This window comes from Anabrus simplex, chromosome 2, assembly GCF_040414725.1.
Source record: "Anabrus simplex isolate iqAnaSimp1 chromosome 2, ASM4041472v1, whole genome shotgun sequence".
In the NCBI taxonomy this organism is placed as follows: domain Eukaryota; kingdom Metazoa; phylum Arthropoda; class Insecta; order Orthoptera; family Tettigoniidae; genus Anabrus; species Anabrus simplex.
Window position 1 is genome coordinate 529,838,609 of NC_090266.1, and position 14,181 is coordinate 529,852,789.

Genomic DNA, 14,181 nt, shown 5'->3' on the forward strand with positions numbered 1-14,181 from the left:
TTTCCTTCTGAGATAGTTATCGTCCATGCTTCACTTTCATAAGTAGTAGGGTTCGGCGGGTTCTAAGCCACCTCGTCAGCATTTTTTGTGCTGAATCTGCACCCGAAGTCATTGACCCCTAGTAGTGTACCTATGCGTGTTCATATCCGAGGTCATAGACCCCTAGAATAGTAGTAGTGCAATGCCGATTAGCAGCTTTTGCATAAGAGAGCGAGCATAACCTCAAAGTCGCTATCTTGGAGGGGCCTAACCTCACTTTTACGGGAAAATTCCCTTCCCGACGGCAACAGTCTCCATCTTGGAGGAGCCTAACCTCACTTTAACGGCTAGATGCCCTTCCCGACGCCATTTTGAGTAGTATGGCAAGGTGGCTTCTCGCGAAGCCATCTTGAGTAGTAGGGCAATGTGGATTCGCGTAAGAGAGCAAGCCTAACCTCATGGAGGGGCATGGACAGATGCCACTCCCGACGCCCTCTTGGAGGGGCCTAACTACACAGTCGCTTTCTTGGGTCCAGTTTTACGGACAGATGCCCCTCCCGTTGCTGATTTGGAGGGGTCTAACTACATAGTCGCTATCTGTGATTTTAAAAGAGGTCAGCTTAAGGCTTTATGTCTCCATCCGACAGATTACTTAGTTGTGCACCTGTGTTATCGAGTAGTCTGATTATGGCTTTGCTTCTCCATCCGACAGGCAAGTAACGTGAAGTCACAGTCATATCCTTGCGTACGAGAGCAAGCCTAACCATGCACACAAAAACGCCATTTTCGAAGGGGCCTATCCCCACGGACACTATTTTGGCTGGGTCTTGCCCAGTTTTACTCTGCTCATGGCTTTACGACTCCATCCAACCGAAAAATAACGTGACGTTACATACATACATACATTATCATTATAGACTGTTATGCCTTTCAGCGTTTAGCCTGCAAGCCTCTGTGAATTTACTAAACGTCGCCACAATCCTCGATTTGCAACTAGTGTTGTGACCTCATTTAGTTACGTGACGTTACAGCGTGAGTGATTTTAAAACAGGTTAGCTCATGGGATTATGTCTCCATCCGACAGTGACGAACAAGTCTAAACATGCATAACTATGACGACGTGATCTTATGCTTAAGGCTTGACGTCTCCATCCGACAGAACACGCAGCGATGACGTCGAACCTGGAGGAGCTTAAGGACCCTAGTTTTAAGGCTTGCTTCCCTTCTCGTCATACTCCTTCCCGACACCATCTTAGAGGGGGCCTAACCTCAGAGGATTATAGTTTTAAGGCTAGCTGCCCTTCTCGACATGCCACCATCTTAGAGGGGACTAAGTACTCTAGCTTTAAGGCTAGCTGCCGTTCTCGTCATAAACCTTCCCGACGCCGGGGTCTAACCTTATAGCGCATAGTTTTATAAAGAGATGCCCTTCCCGACGGCATCTTGCAAGGTGTCCTTTCCGAACGTCGTCTTATTTGACTGATATGAAAATGGAACGCTCTGTATCCGACAGCGTGACGTCACGGAAGTCAGCTCAACCCCTCCTCCTCACAGTTTTACGGACAGATGCCCTCCTGCGCTAGTTCCCCCTCCCTCTACTATTTGTGGAGGAAGCCTAACTACATTGACGCTAAGGCTTAACGTCTCTATCCGACGCGTGACCTCCCCCTCCTAAACAAGATCAAACATGTTGTTAATCAATATTGTCACAGAGGACCGGAAATGGTGTGCCCTCTACCAAGAGCACCAATTTTTTTGTGTGTATTTAGAACATATATAGTCTGTTGTTATCTTACAGTAAAGATTTGAATAGTCAGCATACATTCCCTCGTGTTCTGAACAGAAAAAGGACTTTCCTTGATTGTAAATATATGTTAGGAGGAGGGCGCGGTATCTTGTTTATAAAAAACAAGATAAATTAACACGTAGGCAGATGATGATGGCATGGAATAAAACTACCTCTCTCTCTTCTTATATAACGAATATAACATCAATTTTATGACGCAAACAGAATAAGAAATCATAGATTCGATATCTGATATCTCTGTTCAGTGCTAGAATAAAACATCTCTAATACACGCATCACATGGATTTTGAACCCTGATCTCTCTGATTAATGCAAGAATAAAGACTACCTCACTCCTTATTTCGTGTGCTGTCTACACCTAATTCAATATAACATTAACTTTATAACACAAACACATAACCACTGTAAACAATATCTCTCTATTACTGTGATGGATTCGATCACTGATCTCTCTGTTGAATGTCAGATTAAAAAAAGAAAATCTCTATCACATGCAACAGAAAAACCTGTATTACAGTCATAGATTCGAACTCTGATTTAGTCACCGTGACAGAATAAAAAAATCATGGATTCAAACCCTTTTCTCTTAGTTCATCGTCAGAATTTAAAAAATCTCAAATACATGCGACACATGAAATCGAACCCTGTTCTTACTGATTAATGCTAGAATAAAAATACCTTACTCCTTATTTCGTATGCTGTCTACACGTGATTCATAACACAGTTACCGTAAAAAATTACATGCATGGAGTCGAACACTGATACTACCTGATGTTTAAGATAAGAACAGACTAGACATGATAACAATCATACTACTTCTCATTTTCGTTTGTACACTTTTTTGATGCTATATGCACACAACACTCTCTATAGTAAAACCGAACACACGAAAAATACGGAATTGATTGTAGGACATGCAAATGCTGTAGGTAGCTCCTACACGCGTATATTTTATCACTACGCGTAACCACACATGAGTTTTAATTCACTGCATACTTCATTCACAGATAAGCAATTACGTTTTTTAGTATTTAATTTGGATTACCTGAGATACTTACATGTACAAAAGGGGGGAACGATTAAATCATATATTAAAATTTTGTATGTGGGTATGTGTGCTTTCTACATGAAGCCATAGAAAAATGAACGAAGCACACACTGCGAGATCCTGCTAGTACACCGCTCGCTGGCATGACTGGAAGAAACAGCTCACCATACACGGGTAGTATCTGACCTTCTCAGGACACTAGTAAGGCAGACCCTCTATTCCATTACTTTATTATTATTATTATTATTATTATTATTATTATTATTATTATTATTATTATTTAGAAATTGCTCTTATCGGTTGCGATATCTTCAGCGGCTCGCGACAGTGGGATTCGAACTAGGGTGGCCAGATTTCCGGATGGCAAATAAGGAACACTTCCATTTCCTTGCCATATAGCGCTAAATTAAGGTACCATAGCGATGATTAAGAGAAAATACCAGGATGATCGTCAGCATGAAATATGTAGGTACTTTATTACAAACTAATAATGCGTTAGTCTTTACATTGAAATGAATATTTTACAAGTACTTTTCATTTGAAGACGCAATTTGTAACAGTTTCTTATTCAACAAAACTTTCTTGAGAAATTCCTTACAATTCTCACCATAGTTGGAGTACACAAGAAGTTCATTTTTTATTAAATCTACTGAGCATCTGTTTCTGTCATCTCTCCATTTTATTGCCATTACTGAAAATGCTCTTTCAGTATATGCATTCGATGGAAATATACTTAAGACAAACTTAAGAACCATCAAAATGTCCATCAGTTTTTCTGGGCCAATTAAACCGCTGATATATAAAATGGAGGAGACTCATGCTCTACATGCCCGATAGCACCACTAGAAAACTGCCAGAGGCGCTGTTCTTAACTGTGATGGCTTATCATTGGTCAGGGCAGATTACAGAATATTTTGATCATAACCGTGCACTTTTTTGATACTATACTATTGTCTAAACCATGATATTTTAAAAACTGAACATTGGGCGTACGGTTTAAATGGTGCACCGTACGCGGAACAAAATGTGAAAAAACCGTATTGAACCGGGCAAAACCGTACATCTGGCAACCCTAATTTGAACCCACTATCTCGCGGATGTGCATAACTTTCTGCATACAAGTATTAGTGAGCAATTATCTCCGCTGTTCGTATTAATACAGTACAGTAAGAACATTAACAATTTAAAATATTAGACTGCGGTTTTTGAGGGTTGCGTTCCTATTACTTACTCGGGGGCCACGGATTCGATACCCTGACTAGATTACATGCGATTACAGGTTGATATCTACAGAGCACACTGCTAGATTCCTTGGTTCCAATCCCCCTCTAGTTACTTTTACGTGAGATTTGTGCGGAGGCGTAGACAGATCGAACACTGATCTATCTGTTGAATCATAGATTAAAGAAAAGAAAATCTCTATCACATGCAACAGAAAAAATATCTGTATTAAACACATAGATTCGAACTCTGATCTAGTCCCCGTAAGAGAATAAACAATCATGGCTTTAATCCCTGTTCTTTTAGTTTATCGCCAGAAAAAATCTCGAATACATCGAACGCTATCTATTCATAGTTGCGATATCTTCAGCGGCTGGTCTCTTATCCTGAGATCCCGGGTTCGATTCCCGGTGAGGTTAGGGATTTTTACCTAAGGGCTGGTTCGAGGTTTACTTAGTCTACGTGTTTACAACTGAGTAACTATCTGACTGTAAGATATCGACAGCGGTCTAGAAAAACTAAGAACATCACTATAAGACCTATCTGTGTCGGTGCGCACTACGGCCATGTCATTAATTAAGGTACAGCCCCTGGCATTTGCCTGGAGGGAACTACGGAAAACTATCTTTTTGCTCTGTTAACGGGAGGATTCAAACCTACTATCTTCCGAGTGCAAGCTTACAGCTTATTTACAATTACGTGAATCGGTGCCCTTGAAGGTTCCACTTCACCAGGAAATTGCTGAACAATACCCCGCGTACCCGTTGAGCCGACTTGTACTTAAAATAACTTTTACATACGAAAATACGGTGTTGCGCGTTTGTACTCACCTAGCGTAAGAAGGGACGTAACACCCAATGTCACTCGCGCAGGAATGGCTTCAGGTTTAATCCAAAAGGAAATCCAAGACATCACGACAATAAGTGCAGATGGGATGTACGTGTGGAACAAATGGTACCCAAGACGTCTTCGCAGGTTGAATACCACCACCAAACACGTGAAATTCCCTGCATCACAAGAACTTTAATGTAGTTTTTTTGGTGGGATGTTAGTAAGAAAGACACATACGTACATACAGTATATATACTGACATACACTATACAGAAGACATTTTATTAAATATTTGATCAAAACATTTCCGAAATGAAGACGATTTTTCTGACGTTCTGGAAGGAGAGTGTCAAGAAATAGTAGATCTTATAAGCTCTGTTCCTCACAGTGAAAGATGTCAGAGATATTTTTTTCACATTGTAGTACCAAACACAATTGTGACGTATTCAACTTGAAGTATCAAGCCCAAATAAATCAAGTAAAGATCTTTCATAATAATCACCTTAACCACAATATTATTAGTTTCTGTATTTATACTATCCTTGTGTCTCTAAAACTTTTGAGATAAATTTTCAGAACGATAAATTTCACTTGGAAATTGGGAAATGAAGTACACTGCCGGAAAAGAATTAGTACACCTGGAAAGACGACACCGATTTTGATCTGATGACGGCAGATGCCACCTGAGGGATAGTGAATGTACTGATAATGGTGTCAATGTCGTCCGCCAACAGATAGCGTAGTGACGTAGCTCCCAGAGCGCCAACTGCGTGTAACATTTAATAGGGAATGTTTACAGTCATAAGGATGAGTGTGATGTAAATGTGTGAAACAAACAGGTGCATGCTACGGAGACGCACTCATGCTTCCTACAGCCAACTGAGCGAGATTGACAGGGGTCAAATTGTGGTCTTCCGAGTGGCGGCATGGCTTTTTCGGGGAATTGCCACACAAGTCGGACTTATTGCGTCACTTGTACAACGATGCTGGTTGCAATGGCCACGAGAACATTCTCATACCCGTAGATGAGGTTCTGGACGTCCACGCAGCACAGACGTCCGCCAGGGTCGTCGTATTGTAAGGGCAGCAGTGGCAGATCGTATAGCTACCACAGCACAGATAAAAGGGTTTGTGGGCCCAGAAGTGTCAACACGAACTGTTGCCATCCGATTACTAGCAGTGGGACTACGGGCACGCACACCTCTAGCCCGTCTTCCACTCACGCCTCAGCATCGATATGCACGACTCGACTGGTGCCGTCAGAGGATCACTTGAAAGATGGAAGGGCGGGCCGTGGTCTTCAGCGATGAAAGTAGATTCTGCCTGCACGCAAGTAATGGTTGTTTGTGCGTACGACGTAGACCTGGCGAGTGCTGTCTCGTAGAGTGCATATCGTCTTAAGACACACTGGCCCCACCCCAGGCCTTATGGTCTGGGGTGCGATAAGCTACAACTCTCGTTCACCTCTGGTGGTTGTGGAGGGAATGCTGACCAGCGGTCGGTACGTGCAGAATGTTGTAAGGCCCGTTCCTTTGCCATTATTGTAACAGGAAGGTGATGGGTTGTTCCAACAGGATAATGCTCTCCCAAATACTGCGCGTGAAACTCAACGTACTCCGCAAGACGTGCAGCAACTTCCCTGGCCAGCATGACCTCCGGACTTGTCTCCCATCGAGCACGTGTGCGATATGATGGGACAACTGACACGTTCGACTCGTCAACACACATGTCTTACAGAACTACGTGAACAGGTCAAACAGACGTCGAATAATGTATCCCAAGACAGTATTCACCATCTATATGATCGAATGGATGCCAGAATCAGCACCTGCATTGCCGCCCATAGAGGATACACCACGTACTAATATGGGTGTTTCAGCATAGATCGACACCTGGTACTTCAGTACCGCTTGAGATATTGATCTGTAAATGTAATAATTTCATGTACTCCATATGCACTGTTTTAACAATACATCTTGAGTGAATTGGAAAACTCTATTTTTTTGCCGTCAGCGAAACGAAATAGATGGTACATAGAATTACTGGGTCTGTTTATAATAACAAGTACAGGGTCATGGTCGCGCCGTGGCTCATGCAAATACCTATGAGTCTGCAAAAATACGTAGTTCTAAAATGGGACACACACGTAGGAAATGTTTTACTAAAACGTACAAGTCTTTACATTTCATGATGGGGGTGCTAAGGGATAAACAGTTCTAAGGCAAAGGCGCTGCACTGGGCTGTTTGTCGCTCGTAAGGCCTATTCTGGAATATGGAGCACATGTGTGGGATCCGTACCAAATAGCATTGGTCAATAAACAAGAGATGGCACAGTGAAAAGCTTAAAGGTTCATAATTATTTTATTCCTAGAAGTACTGTAACGAGAATTGCTAGGAGACGCTGGAGGCTGGAAGGAGAAATACACAATTATGTGCCGTCTACAATGCCTATAGGAATAAGACAGTTAGGGGGAGAAATGAACAGTCGACTAGAAAAGCGCTCGTACACAGCCATGGCTGATAATCCACGTAATGTAAAAAAATTAAGACCACAGAAAACAAATTATGATAAATATTCGCTTGTAAATCGGGGAACTGATAATTGAAACACATTACCCGCAACAGTCTTTCCCAAAAACCTTTGATACTTCAAGGGAAGACTAATATTCTGATATTTTTATGAATTTCTATATGACTGTTGTAAATTAATACAGTGTTAAGTTATTAGGGAGTCAATGTACATCTCAATTTTCTTTTTACAATTGGCTTAACGTCGCACCGACACAGACAGGTCTTATGGCGACGATGGGACAGTAAAGGGCTAGGAGTGGGAAGGAAGCGGCCGTGGCCGGGTGCAAGCTCACAGCTGCACGCCCCTAACCGCACGGCCAACTGGCCCGCACCTCTCAATTTACACTAACACGTAGTGTTAGGTATTGGAATGATTTACGTACGAATTACTATGCGGAGTAATTATTATTATTTTCTAATGAAATACTCGTATTTTAATTATAATCTGTAAAGCTTGTGTGTATTACTGTAAGCACGTAGCAATTAATGTCACGCTACTCGTAATCGAGTTTTGTTTTGTAAATCTTGTGTGACTTCCTCTGCGATTCATAGTAATTATGTTACACTACTCGTAAGAAACATTTAATTGCCATTTTTGTATTCACGGTTTTTAGGCCTCTTCCAAAAAAACAGAAAACTACCCACGTGGTGGCTATGATCGTTAAGTCTCTCCGATGCAACACCATTGTTACCCGTGCGAGTCCCGTTGGGGGAAAAAATATTCGCCATCGGAATGTGAGGAGATGCGGTGGTGTACAATTTCTAATCATTAGAATGCGTGACAAAAACCTTGATTCAGATCCAAACTTCTCCGCATTGTTCGCTTGTTTCGTTGGCTGATTTTGATTCGTCTGTCGGATGGAGACATAAAGCCTTGAGCTGACCTCTTAATGTTATTCGACAGGAGTGGGCCGTGTGCCGACACCGGGTTTCCCCTCTTCCTACCTCCTTATCACCATCATCTCATGTCCTGGAGCGCAGGTCGCCCATGGGAACCGAATAGAAAGACCTGCACCAGGCGAACCGAACATGTCCTAACATGGCACTAAAAGCCATACGATAAATAAATAAATAAATAAATAAATAAATAAATAAATAAATAAATAAATAAATAAATAAATAAATAAATAAATAAATCTTCCTCTTTCATTATCACTTAACTTCTGGTTTTGGTGTAGTTCCTTGTCATATCTAAAGAGCTAACGTTAGAATTTTTGGGGTACAGGAAAGTGTAAGTGAAAATACGGACGAACTTGCGATAAATGTTTTTAGGGAGATGGTGTGAATGTGAATTTGCAAGACATTGATAGGAGTCACCGAGTCGGACCTAAATCTCCAGGGAAACCTCGGCCCATCATTGTTAAATTCACATCATATCGAACAAGGCAGGAAGTGTTTCGCAATAAGCAAAAATTGAAAGGTACCCCAGTAACTATTCGCGAGGATCTAACCTCCACCAGGTTGTCAATTCTTAAAGCAGCTATTCTCCGCTTTAATCAGAGCAATTGTTGTACCTTGAGTGGAGACATCATTATTAAGAAACCAGATGGCAGTAAAATTAGAATTAACCGGCTGAGTGTCATTCCTAAGGACAGTGACAGCAGTTAAATGTAACAATTCACTGAAGTGAGTGCACCGAACTGAGTGTTTATATTCCTAGATCAGTCCATATTTATGTTTCTCAAGATCGTTAAATTTTATCTTAGAATAGTTTAGTGAATTATCATTTATTTTCGTTTAGCTTAGTTAAAATTTCTTTTTTGCAACTATTTATCTACATATTTTACTAAATAATTGCATTTACTTTCTTATTTCCTTATGATTAATTTAATAACTTTCAATTTTAAATATTTTAAATTTTTATTTTACTAATTTAGACACAGCACCCTTAATTTAGTCGCGCTTTACAATAATAGGTAATTCTAGGCACAGTTGATTACATTCCTATGCCTCACTACTTCAATTAACGTTAAATTCCTCCTAGCCCTTTGTGTTTATCTGTACATTTTGTTAACTTTCATTGTTCCAAGTTGGCAAGAGTTACAAGTGACAAAACAAATTCCTCTGACGTTACTAGTCGATTTCAACAGCCACCGTTGGTGCCTCACACCAGCTACCCTCTCCCGTCCTTCCACCGTCCCCACTCCCCTCACCCTCTGGCGCAAACCTTGACCAAAGTACCACTAGTATCCTCGCAACATCCCAGAGCCCTACACGTCTGTCATATAAACGCGCAAAGTATATTAGCAGCCAACCGAATGGACGAGATTGTAGAAATATTCACTCCACCTGTTTTCCATGTCCTACTAGTATTAACAGATAATAGCCAGTCTTCTCTGCGTCATCTTGAAGGCTACTCGCTTCTGAGAAGTGACCGCACTCACAAACGGGGTGGAGGGGTATGTGGCTCTTTCCTAACCAGCCTCAAACCTAAGCTGGTCAGTCATTCACCAGGCAGGTATGAGAGAAAACCAGAATACATGCTCGTAGAAATAACAACGAACGGGATTAAAGCGCTTGTAGGAGTAGTTTACAAACCTCCTAATACAGGTCACTTAGAGGATTTTGAAGCTGACTTACCTATGGGAAATTTCAATACGGACTTAACTGATGCAACTTCTTCCGAATCCACACGACTCAAAACATTGTTTCAAGCCTATAATATGGAAAACTTACCTCTCTCTCCGACTCACCATACATCTCATTCGTACACACTATTAGATTTTATAGTTACCAGCAACTCAGACAGAGTTCTCAATGTTGGTCGAACCCCCGTACCTGGTATACAGTATCTGTACATGACGCAATATACATCTCGTATAACCTCCGGCCACCTAAACCCTCCCAGAAAATTATCACCTATCGACCATTGAAAAATATAAATAAAGATAGACTCTTAGAGAACGTAGGCAAAATACCCTGGCATGACATAACGAACTGTAACAACCTAGATGACGAAGTTGACTTCTTTAATAGCAAACGGAACTATTTGACAAGCATGCCCCAAAGCGGCGAGTGAGAATATCGAAAGAACCCTCCCCGTGGTTAAATGACGAAATTAGGCAACTTATGAAACAAAGAGACTGCGCTCACAGGCAGTACAAAAATGACCCTACCGTACAAAACTTTGACGAATATAGGAAGTTACGAAATAAGACAACACAACAAATACGAAATGCTAAACTGCGACACGCTTACAGTTTAATTGCGCCTGACGGTAGAACAGCGACGACATTTTGAAAATCTATTAACAAACTTGGACTTACGAAGAACAAGACCAGAGAAGAAATTACAGTACCTCTCGAGACTCTTAACGAGTACTTTACTGCTAACTGCTCCGCAGTACGACATGACGACAAATAGAAACTTATGAATTATTATGGTACACACCCTACTCCTGACAGAGAGAAATTCTATTTCAGTCACGTGACGCCCCTCCAAGTTAGAAAAGCAGTCCTCAGAATAAGTACGAAAGCAAAAGGAATTGATGACATTGGGACTGACATGGTCAAACAAATTCTTGATTGTATATTACCAACCTTAACTCATATAATCAATTTCTCTCTTCTATACTCCACATATCCAACTCCCTCGAAGAAGGGTATTGTGCTACCTCTTCCGAAAAGTCAAACGCCTTCGAACGAGGGAGACTATCGTCCAATCTATATTTTATCAGCTTTATCAAAAATCTTAGAATATGTAGTCCATACACAAATGTTTGAGTACCTTCGAACGCACAATCTCCTTAATCCTCTCCAGTCCGGTTTCCGACAAGGACATAGTACAACTACAGCCTTACTTAAAGTGACTGAGGATGTTAGACAAGCAATAGACAGAGGACGATTCACAGTTCTGGTACTACTAGATTACAGTAGAGCTTTCGATAGCGTAGACATTGACATTTTACTTGTAAAACTGAGTCTCTACATTTTTCTCAGAGTACGATTGCTTGGATGCATTCTTATCTTGACGGACGTCAACAATGTGTGAAAGGTAATAATGGAATCGTTTCCTCATGGTGCCACGTGAACAGAGGAGTCCCTCAAGGCTCTGTACTTGGTCCTCTTCTTTTCGCACTCTTTGTGAATGACATATCATCCAATTTAAGACACTGCAAATACCATATGTACGCTGACGATCTTCAAATCTACACGACTCTACAGCACGAGACCTCCAGGAAAATATCGAATTACTAAATATGGACTTACAGTCTGTTAGTGATTGGTCTGCTGCGCACGGCCTGAAATTGAACCCTACAAAGTCGCAAGTAATCCTTCTTGGCCATCAAAGTCAAATAACGAGTATAACTAAACGTCCGTTGCCAAGAGTAATCCTGCAGGATGTTCCAATTCCTTTTGTATCACAAGTGAAGAATCTCGGTGTTATCATGGACGAACGCATGACTTAGTGTGCACATGTCTTACATATCTGTCAAAAAGTTTACTCAGTTCTACATTCTTTAATTAAGGCAAGGCCGCTTCCTTCCCACTCCTAGCCCTTTCCTGTCCCATCGTCGCCGTAAGATCTATCTGTGTCGGTGCGACGTAGAACAACTAGCAAAAAAAAATTACATTCTTTATTTAAATATAAACATATATTTCCAATAAAGCTTAAAAATAAATTAATTGAAGCCCTTGTAATGCCACATTTTGACTACTGTAAAGTTGTTTTCAATGACGTGAGGCCGCAATTTTACCTAAGGATACAGCGCGTTCAAAATGCATGTGTGAGATATATATGCAATTTAAGAAAATATGACCACGTGTCACCATCTTTCCTAAAATTAGAGTGGTCGCGACTCCATGTTCGTCGTAACCATCATACTTTGTCTCTCCTCCATCGAGTTCTTACTACATCTTCCCCATCTTACCTTTCTTCTCGTTTCCATTACTTCTCAAATGTCCATGACAGACATTCAAGGGCTCAAACATCCAACCTGCTCATCAGCCCTCACCGTCGAACTGCCGCATATAACAGCTCATTCTCGGTGTCTGCCGCACGAGAATGGAATCGTTTACCGGACGACGTCAGAGGAATACCAACTACAGTGTCATTTAAAAGAGCGTTAAGAGGTATAACAGGATGCGAGTGATCTGTGAATTTCTGGCCTTTCAGTGATCGTGCTACTACAATATCATTACTAGCTATTATTATTATTATTATTATTATTATTATTATTATTATTATTATTATTATTATTATTATTATTATTATTATTATTATTATTATTATTATTATCATTATTGCTGTTGTATGTATGTCCTACTGTGGTGGAATTTTATTTCAGTTGTATTTTGATTGTGTTTTCTAGGATTAATTACGGTAGTATTACTTATGACTTTAATGTATACTAATTGGTTTAGTGTAAGAGAAGGCCCAATGGCCTTAACTACGCCAATAAAGACATTTATCTATCTATCTATCTATCTATCTATCTATCTATCTATCTATCTATCTATCTATCTATCTATCTATCTATCTATCTATCTATCTATCTATCTATCTATCTATCTATCTATCTATCTATAACTTGTTTGCATAGAACCCCTTTGTTATATTTTGTTGTGGTTATGCAATATATGCTTTAGAGTAATTTTATTTTGTTTCTGTGCTATTGTATGTAAGCATTACCACCGGGATAATTCCCAAGTGCAATGTATTTGTTATTGATGAGAACATTGTACGAACCGAGCACGTGACCGCGCGATTTGGGACAACTAGCTCTCAGCTTGCCTTCGGGGGTTAGTAGGTTCGCATCCCACTGTCGGAAGCCCTGAAGATAGTTTCCGTGGTTTTCCATTTTCACGCCATTGAAATGATGGGGGCTGTACCATAATTAAGGCCACGGTTGCTTCCTCCCCACTCCTTGCCCTTTCCTATCCCATCGTCGCCATAAAGCCTATTCATGTCGGTGTAACGTAAAGCAAAATTCTGAAGAAAAGAAAGGAAAAACAAAGCATGACTTCAACAAGTACCAGATCGGGAGTACGAAGTTCTGAATGACTGATTATGACATTACATTTATGTTCGAGTTGCTGCAGATGATTACAAGTAGCAGACAGAAAGAAAACGAAGGTATACTCGATAATTTGGGTAAACGTAACATTTAGGTATTTACAATAGAATCAGGCTCTTAAAACTAAAGTATAATATTACAGGCAAATAAATTATATTGTTCTAGAGCAGCACAAATGGATGAAATGGGAAAATATTCTGGGAAGGCAGGAATGATATGGCTTCATAAAAAAAAAGAAAAAAGGATTAGGGAGCAGTATATCTTGTGATTAGACGAAATAAGTATTTGCTTATTATTCCTAGTGGTTGAATTTTGCGCTTATACATAGAAAGTTCTCGACGAAGCAAGGATGGGAAAGGGCTACGATTGGGGAAGGTAACGGACGTTATCTTATTTCAGGTACAGCCCCAGCATTTTCCTGGTGTGAAAGTGGGAAACCACGGAAAACCATCTTCAAGGATGCCGGCGGTTGGTTCGAACTTCGAATCCAACATCTCCCGAACCCAAGGTCACAGTTACTTGATCAACCGCGTAGCCAATTCGCTCTTAAAAGCAGTAATTGCACCCATCTATAAGCAAGGGAACAAGAAAAATGGAAATAACTACCGAGATACTTCGTTGATCAGTAAAGCGGACAAAGTGTTTACAGAATTCTTGTAAAGGAGGGTGAGGTCAATGCTCAGAGTAAACTGGACTAAATCTAGTGCG

General features: G+C 40.6%; 1 protein-coding gene across 1 annotated transcript in view; it reads right to left on the reverse strand.

The window, feature by feature from the left end:
• Window positions 1–14,181, reverse strand: part of HisCl1 (Histamine-gated chloride channel subunit 1) — a 511,142-nt gene that overhangs the window by 98,139 nt on the left and 398,822 nt on the right. Inside the window, exon 11 of the mRNA XM_067139191.2 lies at window positions 4,886–5,062. Coding sequence (XP_066995292.2) covers window positions 4,886–5,062 — 177 coding nt within the window. The remainder of the gene's footprint in view (window positions 1–4,885; window positions 5,063–14,181) is intronic.